This window comes from Bipolaris sorokiniana, assembly GCF_000338995.1.
Source record: "Bipolaris sorokiniana ND90Pr unplaced genomic scaffold COCSAscaffold_1, whole genome shotgun sequence".
NCBI classification, from domain to species: domain Eukaryota; kingdom Fungi; phylum Ascomycota; class Dothideomycetes; order Pleosporales; family Pleosporaceae; genus Bipolaris; species Bipolaris sorokiniana.
In genome coordinates, this window is record NW_006911895.1 from 472,816 (window position 1) to 487,667 (window position 14,852).

Sequence of the window (14,852 nt, forward strand, 5' to 3'; positions counted from 1 at the left end):
GGCCGAGACCCTGCATAGAAGGATGACGACATCAAGCAAACAGACAAACAAATAAACATTGAAAATTTTTCAACAGCTACGGGACTAGCTGTCAAGTAGAGGGGGGGGTAGGTGTAACGGTTCGAGTACACACTGAACTAACATCCGAAAGGGATCCGAACATGGGCACGCACTAGCCGAGGGCAGATCTGCTGATATAAAACCCCACCTTCTCCATACCGTAGCTCGATAGATTTTTGATATCCTTTCGTACAAGGCCTATAGGTGTCTATTCGAATCAAGGCTCGTTTGATGTCCCACGCACTCCCATATGCCTCTGAGTGACGCTACTGCCGATACTGATCCGAGTAGTCTTGCCTGCGCCGTTACATTACTGTTATTCTACTACCTCGTGGGCTTTAGCCTCCCTCACTAATTATAGGCTCTATATTACCGCGGTACTATAATACTCTTCATGCTGCTACAGATTAAGAAGTTTTCTTTTAGATTTATAGCGTTTTCTAGTAGTAATACTACTACGCAGTTTCTTATTTTTATAGTACAAAAGCTCGTTCTAAGTCTATAATAAATAGAGCGCCTATTTAAGCTATTTAGCTACATTTTTTAATATATCCAGTACCGCAGCGGTATATATTCTTAACAGCTCCTACTAAGTATCTCTATCACCTATCTCTCCAATTTCTATATCTATATCAGCTCGTGATAGTAGTATTTTAAAGCGTTTCATTACAACGTCGGGCTTGCGCAGATAGATCCTAAAGGTACAAAAACTACTTAATGTATTATCAGCTATAAAAGTAGATATATACGCCGCCTAAAATATACGTAGAAAATCACTTTTCCGTATATTAAGTAATCCTTAATCGCTATAGAGTAGATTAGTAAGCTCAGTACTATACGTGGTTACTAGAGGTAAGTATACGCTAATATTAAGTGGCTAGAGACTCTAAGTAGCGTAAGGCGGAAATACTACGAGGAGTATTTGATTAGCATAGCAATACTCAATGAACGACGGCGTAAGGTAACTACTATGCCTATTAACAAGAAGCATCCTATAGTCGCGTTTTACTTTATCCTTTATAAGCTAATTAAACACCTACTTAACCTAAGCTAACGTAAGCTAATTATTACTCTATCTAGATAGGCTACTACAGTAAAAAATCTAGTATTTTTTAGCCTCTAGATCCCGCAGCCATTCATCGCGAAGACTATCTACTCCCTTAAAGATTATCGCAGAATCTACTAAGCTCCTATTAGCGTAGATACACCTAATAATCGTAATCTAGTCCCTACTCCTATCTTAGAGTGCCTTACGTATCTTCTTTTACTCCCACATAGCTTTTAAAAAGATTCTTTTAGATAGCAAGATCCAGCTAAGTAAGAAGTGTAATGGGGCGTAACCCCGTTGGGTCCTTAAGCTCTAGAGCACAAGATAGGCTAAGGTAACAAGATTGTATTCGATAGAGAGCTAAGCTCTCAGCTACGTAGCTATCTATATACAATACTAGTTGCTAGAGCAACAATCGGGCCGGGCAGGTGGAGTAGACGAGGTCGTAGACGAGTATGAGAGGCAAAGGGCGTTCAGCCCATTACAAGAAGCCCTTCTTATCTATATTATAGATATTATATAGCGCAACCTTATATTAATTAAGCTTAGCATAAAGGAGATCAAAATATAATTAGTAGTTAGCTAGATTTTTAGCTAGATAACAGTCGCGGTTAATACTAGTAGCTTTTCTAATATATAAGTTATCGTAGTAATAGTATAAAAAACGAGTAACCTAGCTATTAGAGAGCTCCTATTCTATAATAATAGCTACATAATTTTTAACTATAGATTAAGAAGGTAGTAGCCCGCATTTTAATAGATTTTCTATATATTTTACTAGCTCAGATTCTTATAGTAGAGTAAGTAATTAACGTTTTTTTGCAGCTACTATTCGCAACTAGGTTTTATTTTAGTGCCGGCGCGTTAATATTATAACTGTAACACCAAACTTTTTTACAACTGCGCGATAACGTGACGGATAAGCGAGTCGGTCAGGCAAGCGAGTCGGTCACCTCACTAACTTTGCGCACCTCTACAAGCGTATAGCTCTACCACATTATATTAGTTTTGATAGATATTAACGCAATAGATTAATTACTATCTAGAGTATCTTTCTTGCATGTACGTGAGTTATGGCCAGTCTCTCTGCACCTACTACAGCGCGCTAGAGCCTGGCGGCTGACACCTGATCGCTCTCCTCCCTGACGCTCCTCACGAGTAATCTGCTCATCAGCCTCACGTTGAGCGAGTATATCCTCTCCAGCTCCCTTTGTAAGGACTCCACGCTTCTGTATCCGCTTCTTCTTACGCCGCCTACGCTCTGATACTACTGTATTAGCTCTCTCAAGAGTAGCAATCCGATCGCGCATTAACTCAGCCGAGAGTATCATTACTTCTGCCCCCTTCTTAAGCTGGTTAATTGCCGCAATAATTGAAGCTGGCGACGAGTCTTAATGCCGCTAAACGCGATCACGTATTAATGTTGATTAAGCTTTAAGCTCGCGTGCGTTGCTAGGCGTACGAGCCTGCTAGAGAGCCTCTGCTAGAATAGCTGGAGGAGTAGGCGTACGCAGCTGCACGTCAAGCTTTGACAGAACAGCGTCTGGCTGGAGAGGGACAAGGCCTGCGCCTCGAAAAGCTGAGCAGATATTGGCTGCTGTAAAGGATCGATCAAAGGCTGCCTTGAACGCTGGCAGAAACTCTAGCTTAGTGATGTGGTTGATATGGTTGCGTATCAGGCTCTCCACCTTACGGCTGTACGCGCGCTTTAACGGTGAGAAACAGCCAACGTCAAGAGGCTGGAGTAGGTGAGAGGAGTGGGGCGGCATACAGAGCGTATATATATTGTTCTCCTTACAGAGCTCTTGGAACTTAAGAGACTGGTGGCTCTCATGGCCGTCAAGAATAAGCAGCCGGCGTGCCCCAACGACCTTGCTATCTGTATGCTTAACAAAGTGCTTTAGCTACTCAACTCCTAGCTCGTTAGTGGTCCAGCCGTTGTCACTGACTGCGATCGCCCAGTCGCGTGGGATCTCTGCCTCCTCGTACCAGGCAGATAGATGATACTTGCTAGTAAAGATGAGGAATGGTGGGATAGACCAGCCAGCTGCATTGATCCCAGCGATAAACGTTACCCACTCTCGGCCACCTGGCTGGACAGCCTTTGGCCGGCCTCGTCTCTCTGAAGCTGTAACGACAAGCTGAGTAGTAATCCTGCCCATTGAAAATCCAGCTTCGTCAAAGTTGTAGACGTCCTCGTCACAAATACCGTACTTGGCCTTTGTCTGCTCCATAAGCTCAAACCAGCTCTTAATTAAGACTAGATCTTCACATAGAGCTCTCTGCCTATCGTACGCCCGATTGAAACGCGTCGTAAGACTGTCTGTACGCTTAACAAAGTTAGCTGGCTACTTTTGCCCAACCTGGCCAGCGCCGCGCGCAGCTAGCAGCTTATCAGCCATATCGCGTACAGCAGCGTACGTAGGCGCAAATCCACGTGAATCAAGATTAAGTATATAATCAACTATTACCTCCTCTTCTAGCTTAGTTAGCTTCTTTGAGTTGGGCTGGCAATCGCGTCGCGCGCGCTTCCCAGCGCGTCGGTCAATTAGTGTTGATTTTGGAATATTAAAGGCTATAGCAGCGCGTCGGGTACTCTGGATTTGGTTTCTATCTAAAGAAGAGAGAGCAAGCTGAATATCTGCCTCATGAGAGATTGACTGAGAAGCGTGGCTTGGAGGCATTGTACGCAAAGGTGTGGTGGGTGATCGAAGTTGGTGGGGTGACCGACTCGCTTGCCTGACCGACTCGCTTATCCGTCACGTTATAAGAGTTAACCTTCTACATCTTACGAATTAATTGCCGCAATCGCTTTCTCGATGGCTGTCATGGTGGTGGAGATATCACGTGTTGAAAATGATGGGTAGATATTTTGATGGGGCAGATAGTGTTGCATTGGCTGAAATGCTGCACGCACTGACCACATGCAGTATCCCAGCGGCTAAATTGAGCCAATCATAAGACATCATTGTGAAGGGCAAGGTGCTATGTGCGATTCCGTATCAGTGGATTGGATTACAATTGGCTCGCTTAGCCAGAGGTATGAGCCTAACTGGTTTTTAGCTAGTAGATGCCTGGAAAATTGCGGCGATGCAGGCACAAGAACACTGAGATGGTAAGGCCTTTTAGCGCTAGTTCCATTTTAATCTAGTTCAACATACGTGGAGTCAACTGGATAATTTTGACACTCATACCGGGTCTTCTATTGCGAGTGCTCTATGTGGCTACCATAGTTGGGAAAAGTTTCTTCCCGCCTTGAAATTCTAATCAGCCCGAGAAACTTTGAATTAAACTTCGAGAGCGGAGGATGCGGAGGATGCGAGGCCGACGTGCTTGTCTTGCGAGATCGAAGGGCAGATCAAGCTCTAGGATATGCATTAGTACTTTGTTGAGAAAAGAGCTTCATGACGTACCATGATCTCACCGATTCTCTTTTCGCTATGGTCGTCTTTGGAAAGACCAAATCCTCCGTGCGCAAGTTGGAGTTTGCGCAGTTGGCGAGATTGGACAGCCTAATAAATGTCAGCTGCTATCGTCTACAAGATCCCTGGTTATACAATACCTCTTCAACACTTCCTTTCATGATGTATCGGAAAATCTTGACAGCTTTTTCCTGTCCAAGTCGTATAATGCGCCCAATCGCCTGATTCTCGACTGAAGGGTTCCACTGGGGCTCAATGATATGTATGATATTGGCAGCCTTCATCTTGTTCAAGCTGGATCAGTGTTAGTCAAATATAGGCATAGCAACGACCAAGGCATACCCGACTGCTCCAGTTCCTAGTGTTATCAACAAGACTCGAGTGGTTGTAGACTGCTCAAAATTGTCAAGAACTTTACTCCTCCTACTAGCTGGTATGCTACCATGTATACGAAAATACGGGACTAGGGCAACGTCGAATATGCTAGCCATGATGTCGAGGGTTGTCTTCCAGGCAGAGAATACGATGCTAAGTATTGTGTGAGTTTGCGCTGATAGAATGCAATGCGCCATTGGCGATGGCTGCAAAGACGTACCACTTATCACTTGAGCCTTGTTGCTGAACGCTGTCAAGAATTGCGCGCAACTTTGTAGGCCACACTATAGTCCGTACATCTGTAGGGTTTTCCGTGTCCGAGGAAGGTACAACAACAAATGACGACCTCTCTGCTCTGAAACCGCAGAACGGGCAGCAGCTACGTCCATCTTCCGAGTTTTCGTCAAGATCCGCTTCAAAATCTGTAAGACATTCACCACATATGAGATGATGACAAACAGTCAGTACACCTGAGCTTTTGTCGTCGCGTTGATACATTGCCGTAATTTCGCAGCCACACTGGATGCATACAGCATCCGCGGAAGTCTGCAAGGAACTCAGAACTTCTTCCGGTAAGGTTGGGAGGCCATATGATGAACTTCTTTTGGCAAGAGACTTTTCTCCATCGTTACAGAACAGCCTTAGACCTAAAATAGCCTGGATAACTTGCTGATTAGCTTTCTTGAAGCTATGTCCTGCAACAGCCAAGTCGATGGAGTGTCTACAGACCGCGGTATAATCTCGATACTGCGTCAGCTCTTCAGCGGAAAACTGAAGGAGTTTCATTTCTTCGGCTGGTTCAGGCTGCTTTAGGATCAATCTAGTACGACGCAAACATATGGCTTCTAGAAGTCTGCTAAGGTTACCAAAACGATTGTTGTTCTTTGACAGGATTGGTGTGCTGATATGCTTGCGAAACGATGCCAGGTCATCAAGCATCGGGATTCGTAAAAACTTTAAGAGCGCACCAAGGTCGTTTAAAGAGTTCTGAATCGGGGTACCTGTCAAACACCAGCGGATGTGTGCAGGTATGGTTTGGATGGCGCGAAATTGTTTCCGTAAAGGGTTGCGGATGTAGTGAGCTAGATAAGTAAGTGAGCATCTTCTATAAGCTGCGAAATGATAAGGCGGGGTTACCCTCGTCCAAAACTAGGCGGTACCACGAAATGCGGTTCAGTGTACTGTTTCCACGACAAAAGTCTGCAGCAACAGTCGCGTATGTTGTGAGAACTATATCAGTGCGAAGTAGATGAGCAAGATCCAGACGTTTTCCTAAGCCATGGAAGCGATGAACTATGAGCGTTCCAGGTTCAATATGTCTAATAAATGTTAGACGACTCACTGCGGTATAATTCTAGACTTACTTGGCAATCTCTTCTTCCCAGCTCTCTAATAACACTAGCCAGATCAGATCAGAATGGATGTGGTGTTTGTGAGTCACTTACACGAAGAGGGGACAATTATGAGGGTAGTTTTGCAAGGGACGGTCTCTGTCCAAGAGTTTGTTGAGCCTCTTGTGAGCCCTACAGCGTAGTTAAGCGCTCGTTGCAGAGACTCTACGATGACAGTCAATATCGTTAGTGTCTTTCCTAGGCCCATCTCATCAGCAAATATGCCTCCCCGGGCGTCCTCCATCTCGCTACTTTTTGCACCAGTGATGACGTGTTTGTAACTGAAGTGTCAGTTAAATATTCATGACCTTGGCATACGGACATACCAGAATGAACCACCGGGAAGAGAGTCAAGTTTCCAAAGACTGAGTGAAAGAGACAAGTCCCCAGTTTCTCTTCTGTTCAGAAAATCAACAGCTTCTCGCTGATAACTTCCCAAGATTACTTGATGGCCTTCCTTAGTGATGATAAGAACTTACTTTTTGAGCACTGTCCGTATTCGCCAACTTGTAGACACTTCTCTCAAAACCTTCGACTTTGGAATGTTATCCAATACGGATTCCAGCTCGGAGTATGTGCTTTCTTTCGCGTTGCCTGAAAGCGGGGCCGCAAAGTTCGTGCTTGGTGCTTCCATGATCTGCAACTCTGAAACATTGGGCAATTTAAGATATTGAGGATTGTCATATGTGACCAGCCGTGTAACGAAGCTTGGGGGTTGTAGGAAGAGTCTCGCATTGCTGAGGATTCTACCAGCGGTTTTAGCAACTCCAGGAGTGTTGGGACCGTAAACGTTGACGTCTACAAGTAGGTTTGCAGAGCGTCCTGATTTTTTCCATTCGGCTCTAACCTTCCCTAGACTGGCTCGTGACACAACACCTTCGACCTCGACGTTTGAAAGAGCTTTCAGCCGTTTCAGGGCTTGCGAAATCTTCTGATTCAAGCATCCGAAGCTGATGGCGTCATGGAGGTTCATCCAGAGGTAGCTACTGGCAAACGTAGTTTCAAGTTCGACAAAATCGCTTCTCGTATCCTGAGATAAGTACTCTCTATATGTAAACGGATCTTCTCTGACTTGAAGATTCAGTTCAAGTAGCTAAGAATATCAGTGGGTTGTACTATAGTAATCAGTTTTGGCCATAGTCGTTACCGCGCCGTAACAAATCGTTTCCACGTTGCTCAGCATTTCAGGCTGATGTAGCGAGCTTTTTTCTGAGACTTGCAGAACATTGCGCAATCTTTCCTCATCGGGGCTACTACCGGCTCTCCTAGAATTAGGCTCTACTCCGGGGAGCTGATTATCTTCAGCAGTTATTAGTACTAGGTATCTTGAACGATTGCACCTACTTACATAATGTAATGTAAGGGGCCTCTTCTCGCCGCTTGGATGCTTCTGCGATGCCAGTTGGAGATAGTGGTCTTTTCATCGTCTTTTGGCCAATGTGCTAGAGACGTCTTTGGTCACGTCCGCAGTTTGGACCTACGCTTCAGTGTCGATGATTTCCAGGGACGCGCTGAGGTTGACATCCTTTTCATGTCTGACCGCCCCTGTCCAACACTTCAGGCCATCGGCCAATATGCATTGATAATGGATCAGGCTACACAAGGCAGACACTGTGGGCGCCAATGGCGCCCACAGTGTCTGCCTTGGGGCGAAAGTGGGATGCGCACAGACCGGCCGTCATGTCCAGCCTGCCCCTTCCTCTTCCATCTCTCCCTCCACCACAACACTTTGATTTCCACTCTCCTTGAAGACGACAAGATCGACATCCATACACGAGATAAGCGATGGCTATGCACTCTACGACTTTTCATCTTGTACTGGAAAAGTTCAAGTCAGGCTTGAGTGAGAAAGAGAAGCAACAATTCGCAACAACCACGCTCAATGACGTCCATGTTGCTATAGAGAAGATTCAACGCAAGCAGCAATCCGACAAAAGGCTGCGCGCCATGAGTAGGCTAGAGCTATTCTTGGAGGGTATGAAAGAGTACGAAAAAGTCGTGTCAGTATTTCTCAACACAAGTGCAATTCTGGCGTTCGTTTGGGTACGACTCGCCGACCATAACTGTACACTAGTCATGCTGAACTCAAAGCATTCAGGGCCCAATGAAATTTCTGTTACAGGTATAAATCCTCTTCTTTGACACTTTGATCCACGCCGCCTGAAGATTAGTGTTCTACAGTATGGCTAGGGTGCCTTCAGGTTATAGTACACAAAACAGGCATTAGTTGAGACCGGCAGAGCCAAGAGTTGACTTTCATGAAGATAGCCAGTACATTTCATGAGGCCTTTGACGCCTTGCTGGATGCATATCAACGAATTGGCGAGCATATGCCTTTACTAGCCCAGTACGAAGATTATTTCCGCAACCATCCGCATATGACTCGAGTGCTACAATTGATGTACGAGGACATACTTAAATTTCATCTCAAAGCAATGAAGTATTTTCAAAAGCGTAGTATGTATCTCAAGAGTTTTTGGTTGTCAGGATGGACATGGTATTGATAGAGGACAGTGTGGCAACAGTTGTTTCAAGCGTTATGGAAAAGTTTCAACACCCAGTTCGCCGCAATACTCCGGGATTTACGCGAACACATGGCGTTGATCGAATCACAGGCAACAGTGTCTCAGTTCTCCGAGATACTTGAAACGAGGAGACGTATTGAACTACAATTCGATGATGAGAGAGCGAATGAAGTGCGCAAGCGTCGCATGGTTGTTCACCAATGGCTCGCTGCAGCCAACTGTAGTGCTGATCAAGAGGCTTGTACCAAGGTGCGCCGAGAGCATCCAGGAACGGGGAAATGGCTTCTACGAGAGAACCGTTTTTGTTCCTGGTTCGACCCAATCCTCTGCTCAACACATATGCTATGGATGAATGGCATTCCTGGAGCAGGTAAGCTCGTACTGAAACTCGCCGGAACTTTTGCTCATCACAAAGATAGGAAAAACTGTTCTAGCCTCTTTAGTTGTCGAGGAAGCTATGAAGCTACCAGATGTCCACGTTGCGTTCTTCTACTGTCGTTATCTGGATAGTGAACGTGATACATTTCTTGCGGTTGCGCGCGGTATCTTATCTCAACTGCTATCTCATGATGATGCTCTGTTGTCTTATCTCTATGAAAAAGCATCTACAAGTGGGCAGGTCACGCTTTCGCTTGAGGCGACGGCACGAGAACTGCTTGAAACATCACTGAAGGCTTTCGAGAAGTTATATATTGTTGTAGACGGAATCGATGAGTGTGAGGGTGACCAACGCCAACAAATTGTGTCATTCTTCCAGGATACATGGGATTCACTGCCCCCTGCCGATATGGATTCGTTGCGGTGTATGTTTGTCAGTCAAGACGACAATATTGCGAGGAAACACTTCGCTAGTATGTCTTCGTTAAAGATTACGGAGAATCATACAAGAGAAGACATTGTTGAATTTGTAGCGGGGAGAAGTATGACCATAAAAGTGAAGTTTGACCTAACTGCAGACCGACAACAATGGGTGCAGGATCAGGTAATGAAAAACGCTGACGGTGGGTGCAACCCCCCCTCATACATTTAACACCATTTTTCTAATTAATACAGGTATGTTTCTGTTCGCACATCTTGCGACTTCTTACCTTATCGACCAAAGCTCACGAGCAGAGCTCGACAAGGAGCTCTTACCGGAGAACTTTCCCCAAGGCGGTACTAGACTTGAAAAAATGTATACATAGTGTGGAACGATGTATAGAATACGACTGACATGAACAGATACTCCCGCATCATACAACGGCTAACCGCCAACCGAGGATCTTTGAGCGCAAAAACTGGTCAGTTGTTGACATGGCTTGTATGTGCGAAGCGACCTCTTATGTGGCGAGAGATTCAATGTGCAGTCTCAATCAATTTGGAAGAGCAGACTGTAGATTGGGAGCGCGACCGACTACGCGTGGATTCAAAAGACTTGTGTGGGTCGTTGGTCAACATACATGCTGACGGCACGGTTGTCATTGTCCATCATTCAGCCAAAAAGTAAGTCCTTTTGTCAAACCCGTGTATATGGATCGCCTCCAGCGAACAAATTTCTCTCTTCGTTTCGAATATACTAAATTTCGCAGATATCTACTTGACAAAAACCTCGTCAACCTTGGATCGGGCGAGGGCAATCTGGGTCTTCTATGCATACGGTACCTTTGTTTCGAAGGGTTTAATGTTGAGGATGATAATCTCAGCGTGCCTGATTACATCCCATCGGGATATTATGGATTCATGGACTATGCATACGCATACTGGGCTCGCCACCTGGATGCATTCTTGCGTGTGCAGGAACCGAAAGACGCCCTAGACGAGATATCCGAAGCGGCGGAAGTTTTCATCGACATGTACTGGGCGCAGCCCCGGACCAAGTCGATACCCCCGAAATCATTCTTAGCACGATGGGAGGCGCTTTCGAGCAATCGCAATTTTGACAAACTCACTGTTGCTGCTCATCTCGCACATAAGCAGCTCATTGCTTCAACCGCTCACTCTCCGGATCTTCAAGTGCTCAAGCTCCACCATGCATTGAATAAAGTGCGCAAGCACCTAGAGCTGGAAAGCGCTTCAGCAACTAGGACCGTGAAGTTACAGTCAATGTACGGCGAGAAAATTTTCAAATGTCCGAGAGTCAACTGCATCCGATTTTACAGCGGCTTCGCGTCAGAGCAAGAGCGGAACGACCACATAAAGAAGCACGAACGATCCTTTTTCTGCTCTTTTCCGGGCTGCCCAATGGCCGCGCTAGGTTGCAACACATTGAAGGAGCTCTACAAGCACGACACGGAATACCATGGGACGTTTGATCATGATGACGAAGAAGAAGAAGCAGATTATCCTGAACTGCCTCAACAGAAAGTGTCTTTTGACTGCAAAGAGTGCGATGCCAAGTTTACTCGTAAGCAAAACCTTCAGATTCATATGCGGAGTCGCCATGCGGAGAGCGGGAGCAAGCCAGTGGCCTATGTTTGCCCAATGTGTAGCAAGAGCTTTGCAAGGAAGGGCGATCGCACTCGACACGTGACAACCAGCCATGACGATGCAAAATCATTTGTGTGTGGGGGTAAGCTCAGGGACGGGTCTGATTGGGGATGTGGACGTGTTTTCAAGCGTGGTGATATGTTGAATCGGCATTGGAAAAGTACAAAGGGCCAGGTGTGCATTGTGCAGAAACAGAATGAGGAAGATGCCGACAATGTGAGCTCGAGTGCCTCATTGCAGCCCTCGGCCGCATCTACGCCTCGGCCCTAAATGGGTATGATGTAGCATGTTTGTATACATGAGCTCGAGGCATAACCCTAGTACGAAGGGTTCCGCAATTGACACGTTAGGTTATGTATTCGAGAAGAACATCTTAAACTAGATAGCATTGGCTGTGTGAACACCACAAATATTGCTCGAACATGAGGCCAGTGCCGCTCTATGATCAATGCCGTTTTGCTTCCTTCTCCTTTTTCCTCTCTTCAATTAATGCGTCCAGCCGCCAGAACGAAGTGATTCCCTCCACAAAGCAGGTGCCCACCCATTTCCACCAAACGCCATCCAAAAAGGTACATCCATGTTTTGCCAGTCTCATCACCATGATAACACCTTCGATTAAATGAATCGGAAGCATGATCATAAATATCAGCCAGCCGTACTGAGCTACAAAGTTCGCGAACGACGGCACCATAAACAGAGCGTAATCGTAAATGGGCGAGCCAGGTTGCCAGTTCGCCGCACGAGGCAACAAAAGAAAGGCCAACAGACACTGCGTAAAGTTCCATAGATGAGCCGGCCGCGTATATGCAGGGACAAACCGTGTAATGGAGATGTCGCTCCGGCCCAAAGTCTCCAAAGCGTCCTTGTCCATTTTGGCCATACGCTCGCGAGACTCACGCAGGGTCGTCATGGGCGGATCCAACCCAATAACAGCTTGTTGGCCACCGCAGCTGAACACCATCTTGTCCAAGTCGATATCGATCATTTTCGCGCTGCGGCTCTGGAACATGGATCGTGAAGCATAAGCTTCGACGTATCGGCGGATCTGCGGTCGTAATCAGGAACTGGAGGGCACTCGACAAGAGACCTATAGACGGCACGTACAGAGTCGTGGTGCTCGGTATTCATGTGTTTGACGATGCGCTGCCTGGTGGCTTCATCCGTAGCTTCCTTGGTCGCCATTATGGGCGAATTAGCGGCCGGGCTATGGGCTAGAGTTGCAATTGCTCTATCGTGGGTGTTCAGCGGGCGGAGATGTGATCGTAGATTGCCCATCTCTGGACTGCAGTGACCCGGTGCTCTTCGGCCCGGTCATCGCACGGAAAGGTCGTGCCGCGCCCCGCGATTGGTAGCGACGAACCAGACAACGTTCTCGCTACCACAAAACCGCCGTCTAGCGAGCTCCCAAAGTGTGCCGCATATTGCGGTCTACTGTTTTGTTTTCTTCAGAATGGGAACATGGTGGTGTATGTTCTGTGTAACGTTTGCCGCTTATGCTACGCGGAACGGCAAAATCCGCATCCGGTCAGCCGATGAGAAAGGCTGCCGATCGGATTCGACTGACGCGTTGCCATTGACATCAGGTCCAAGGAGTATGCGGCACAGTTGGCGGGGAAAAAGTTGGAACATACGCGATGGACAGGACACCCCGGTCAAGACATTCTAGGCCCCAAGACGATGGTCGCAACGTGTGCGCAGCTGTCAGCTAGGACGATGCACGCAGGGATGGCGTCAAGTTTTTGGACGTGTTGGAACTCGCCTGGCAGTGGGGTGAGTGTAGGCGCCACATGGTGCGTCAGACTGCATGCAAAGGTGGGCCAGGTGCGGCAGGGGTAGCAAGTACCTGGGAGCCTTCAAACCGGTTCCAGTTGCTCATGCCGCCTTTCTCTTATTAACGAATTGCTCCGTGGTCCTGGGTCGTGAATTGCTATTTTCCCAAGAGTTTTGTTCAGCGCGTCACTTTTATTTTTGTTGCGCAAATACATAACATACAACCAGCAAATCCCTACTAAGGCCCCAACTACACCTTTTCTGAAAACCAAAGTACCACGCCATGGCGGACACAGTCGAGGAGAGCAAGCAATCCATTTCTGGAGAGGGACAGGCTGATGCCAATGCTTCTGTAGGAGCAAAGGGCAATGCGGAATCATCGAGTAAGAAAACCGAAAGGAAGACGCCGAAGAAGCTGGGCGGAAAGAAGCCTCAACAGCAGCCCACTCCTGACGCCACTCCTGCCCCTGATAGCGATGGCGAAGGGAACGCTGAGCAAGAGGACGCAGAATCAAAGAAGCAAACCAACGGCGGCGACGCCGACGACGACTCGGACGAACCTCAGCAGGAAAAGTCAAAGTCGCAATCGAGGCGCCGCCAGTCCCGAGGCCGCGGACGACGAGGCGCGGAATCTGGCGCCGAGTCTGATGCTCGATCAGACGTCTCGCAATCCGGAGGCCGTCGCAACCGCCAGCGCCAGAAGAAGGGCGGAAAGGGAGGTGGCCCATTGGACGACATTACCGAGAACGTGCCAGGAGGCGAGCTCGTCGGCGGAGCTGGCGACATGGTCCAAAACACTGCTGGAAAAGCCGTTGGCTCCGTCGGCGACACAGCCGGCAAGGCTCTTGGTGGCCTGACTGGCGGCGGCAAAGAAGATGACGGCGGCAAAGACGGCGGCGAGCAGCTCAGGTTGCGATTGGAACTCAATCTTGACATTGAGATTCAGCTCAAGGCTAAGATTCACGGTGATCTTACCCTTGGATTGCTGTAAGTGATATTGTGTTTTTTTTTGGTTAGATTATCTCATACTAACGACGAGTCATAGTAACTAAAAGATCGTGGGCACGACGACAAAGATTTAATGCACGGCATGTTATTGACCTGTTAGTAATTGGAACCATTTTGAAGGCGTTTATGAACTGGGAGTTTTGCATACAAAGTGCCCCCCCTTTGTTAACCTACTTGCAAAGTGTATGCGAGTAGTGGCCTACATAGGAATTGCAAATTACATGTATATCCACACGTATTTGGCTAGCTTATTTAACCGGAGATTTTGTTTGCAGCGGTATACCAAAGTTGTTAGTGTCCGCGTAGTTAGGCAGAGACAGACAGACAGAGCTATTACAATGTTATTTTCTCCACGTCAAGTCACAAGTCTCGCGTGATGCCTCTTGCCATGTCTCTCGCTACACTTGTAATCGTGAGACAGCGACAAGGAAGGAATGTACACTTTACTGCGCCGTGACGTCATAGCTGTAACCCATACCAAGACGCTGTCTCCAAAAAAGCAAAACAAGTACGCGCGGAAATGGCGAAAATGATGAACATTATTGCATCATCTCTGCTCCGAAAGGCAAAAAACCCGCTCCCCAGAAAGTCCATGTGCATGCATGTTTTGCAAGGGCAAGGAGGAAAGCATGGGTTCTACCGTTCTAGATCTACAACAGAAAAGAGAGAGAGAGAGAGAGAGCGACCGAAGCCCTAGCACTAGCCCGTATGTACGTTTGCGCGTCGTCAGACGGGTAGGATACCACATGAACCGACAAGACACACACACAAAAAACAAACAAAGTAA

At 47.1% G+C, this 14,852-nt stretch overlaps 5 protein-coding genes across 5 annotated transcripts; 2 read left to right on the forward strand and 3 right to left on the reverse strand.

Moving 5' to 3' along the window:
* Positions 1-2,139: 2,139 nt before the first annotated feature.
* Positions 2,140-2,496, reverse strand: COCSADRAFT_75810 (uncharacterized protein; the record flags this gene model as incomplete). Its single annotated transcript, XM_007696345.1, has 1 exon — positions 2,140-2,496. A coding segment is annotated over one exon (357 nt), but the record flags the coding sequence as incomplete, so codon positions are not given.
* A 2,181-nt stretch (positions 2,497-4,677) lies between these two features.
* On the reverse strand, positions 4,678-7,269 carry COCSADRAFT_130497 (uncharacterized protein; the record flags this gene model as incomplete). Its single annotated transcript, XM_007696346.1, has 7 exons — positions 4,678-4,824; positions 4,873-5,058; positions 5,126-5,987; positions 6,043-6,224; positions 6,347-6,577; positions 6,623-6,727; positions 6,941-7,269. Coding segments are annotated over 7 exons (2,040 nt in total), but the record flags the coding sequence as incomplete, so codon positions are not given.
* Positions 7,270-8,081: 812 nt separating this feature from the next.
* COCSADRAFT_130498 (uncharacterized protein) lies at positions 8,082-11,557 on the forward strand (the record flags this gene model as incomplete). Its single annotated transcript, XM_007696347.1, has 6 exons — positions 8,082-8,339; positions 8,582-8,753; positions 8,811-9,191; positions 9,256-9,822; positions 10,168-10,303; positions 10,390-11,557. 6 exons carry the CDS (start codon positions 8,082-8,084, stop codon positions 11,555-11,557), a joined length of 2,682 nt encoding a protein of 893 aa, XP_007694537.1.
* Positions 11,558-11,626: 69 nt separating this feature from the next.
* Positions 11,627-12,739, reverse strand: COCSADRAFT_31878 (uncharacterized protein). The gene is made up of 2 exons (XM_007695948.1): positions 12,392-12,739; positions 11,627-12,332 (listed from the first exon to the last, which is right to left on the reverse strand). The coding sequence occupies exons 1-2, from the start codon at positions 12,560-12,562 to the stop codon at positions 11,733-11,735; spliced, it is 771 nt and encodes a 256-aa protein (XP_007694138.1). The 5' UTR covers positions 12,563-12,739; the 3' UTR covers positions 11,627-11,732.
* Positions 12,740-13,168: 429 nt separating this feature from the next.
* COCSADRAFT_105257 (uncharacterized protein) lies at positions 13,169-14,422 on the forward strand. Its single transcript, XM_007696348.1, has 2 exons — positions 13,169-14,044; positions 14,103-14,422. The coding sequence occupies exons 1-2, from the start codon at positions 13,341-13,343 to the stop codon at positions 14,107-14,109; spliced, it is 711 nt and encodes a 236-aa protein (XP_007694538.1). The 5' UTR covers positions 13,169-13,340; the 3' UTR covers positions 14,110-14,422.
* The last annotated feature ends 430 nt before the right edge of the window (positions 14,423-14,852 follow it).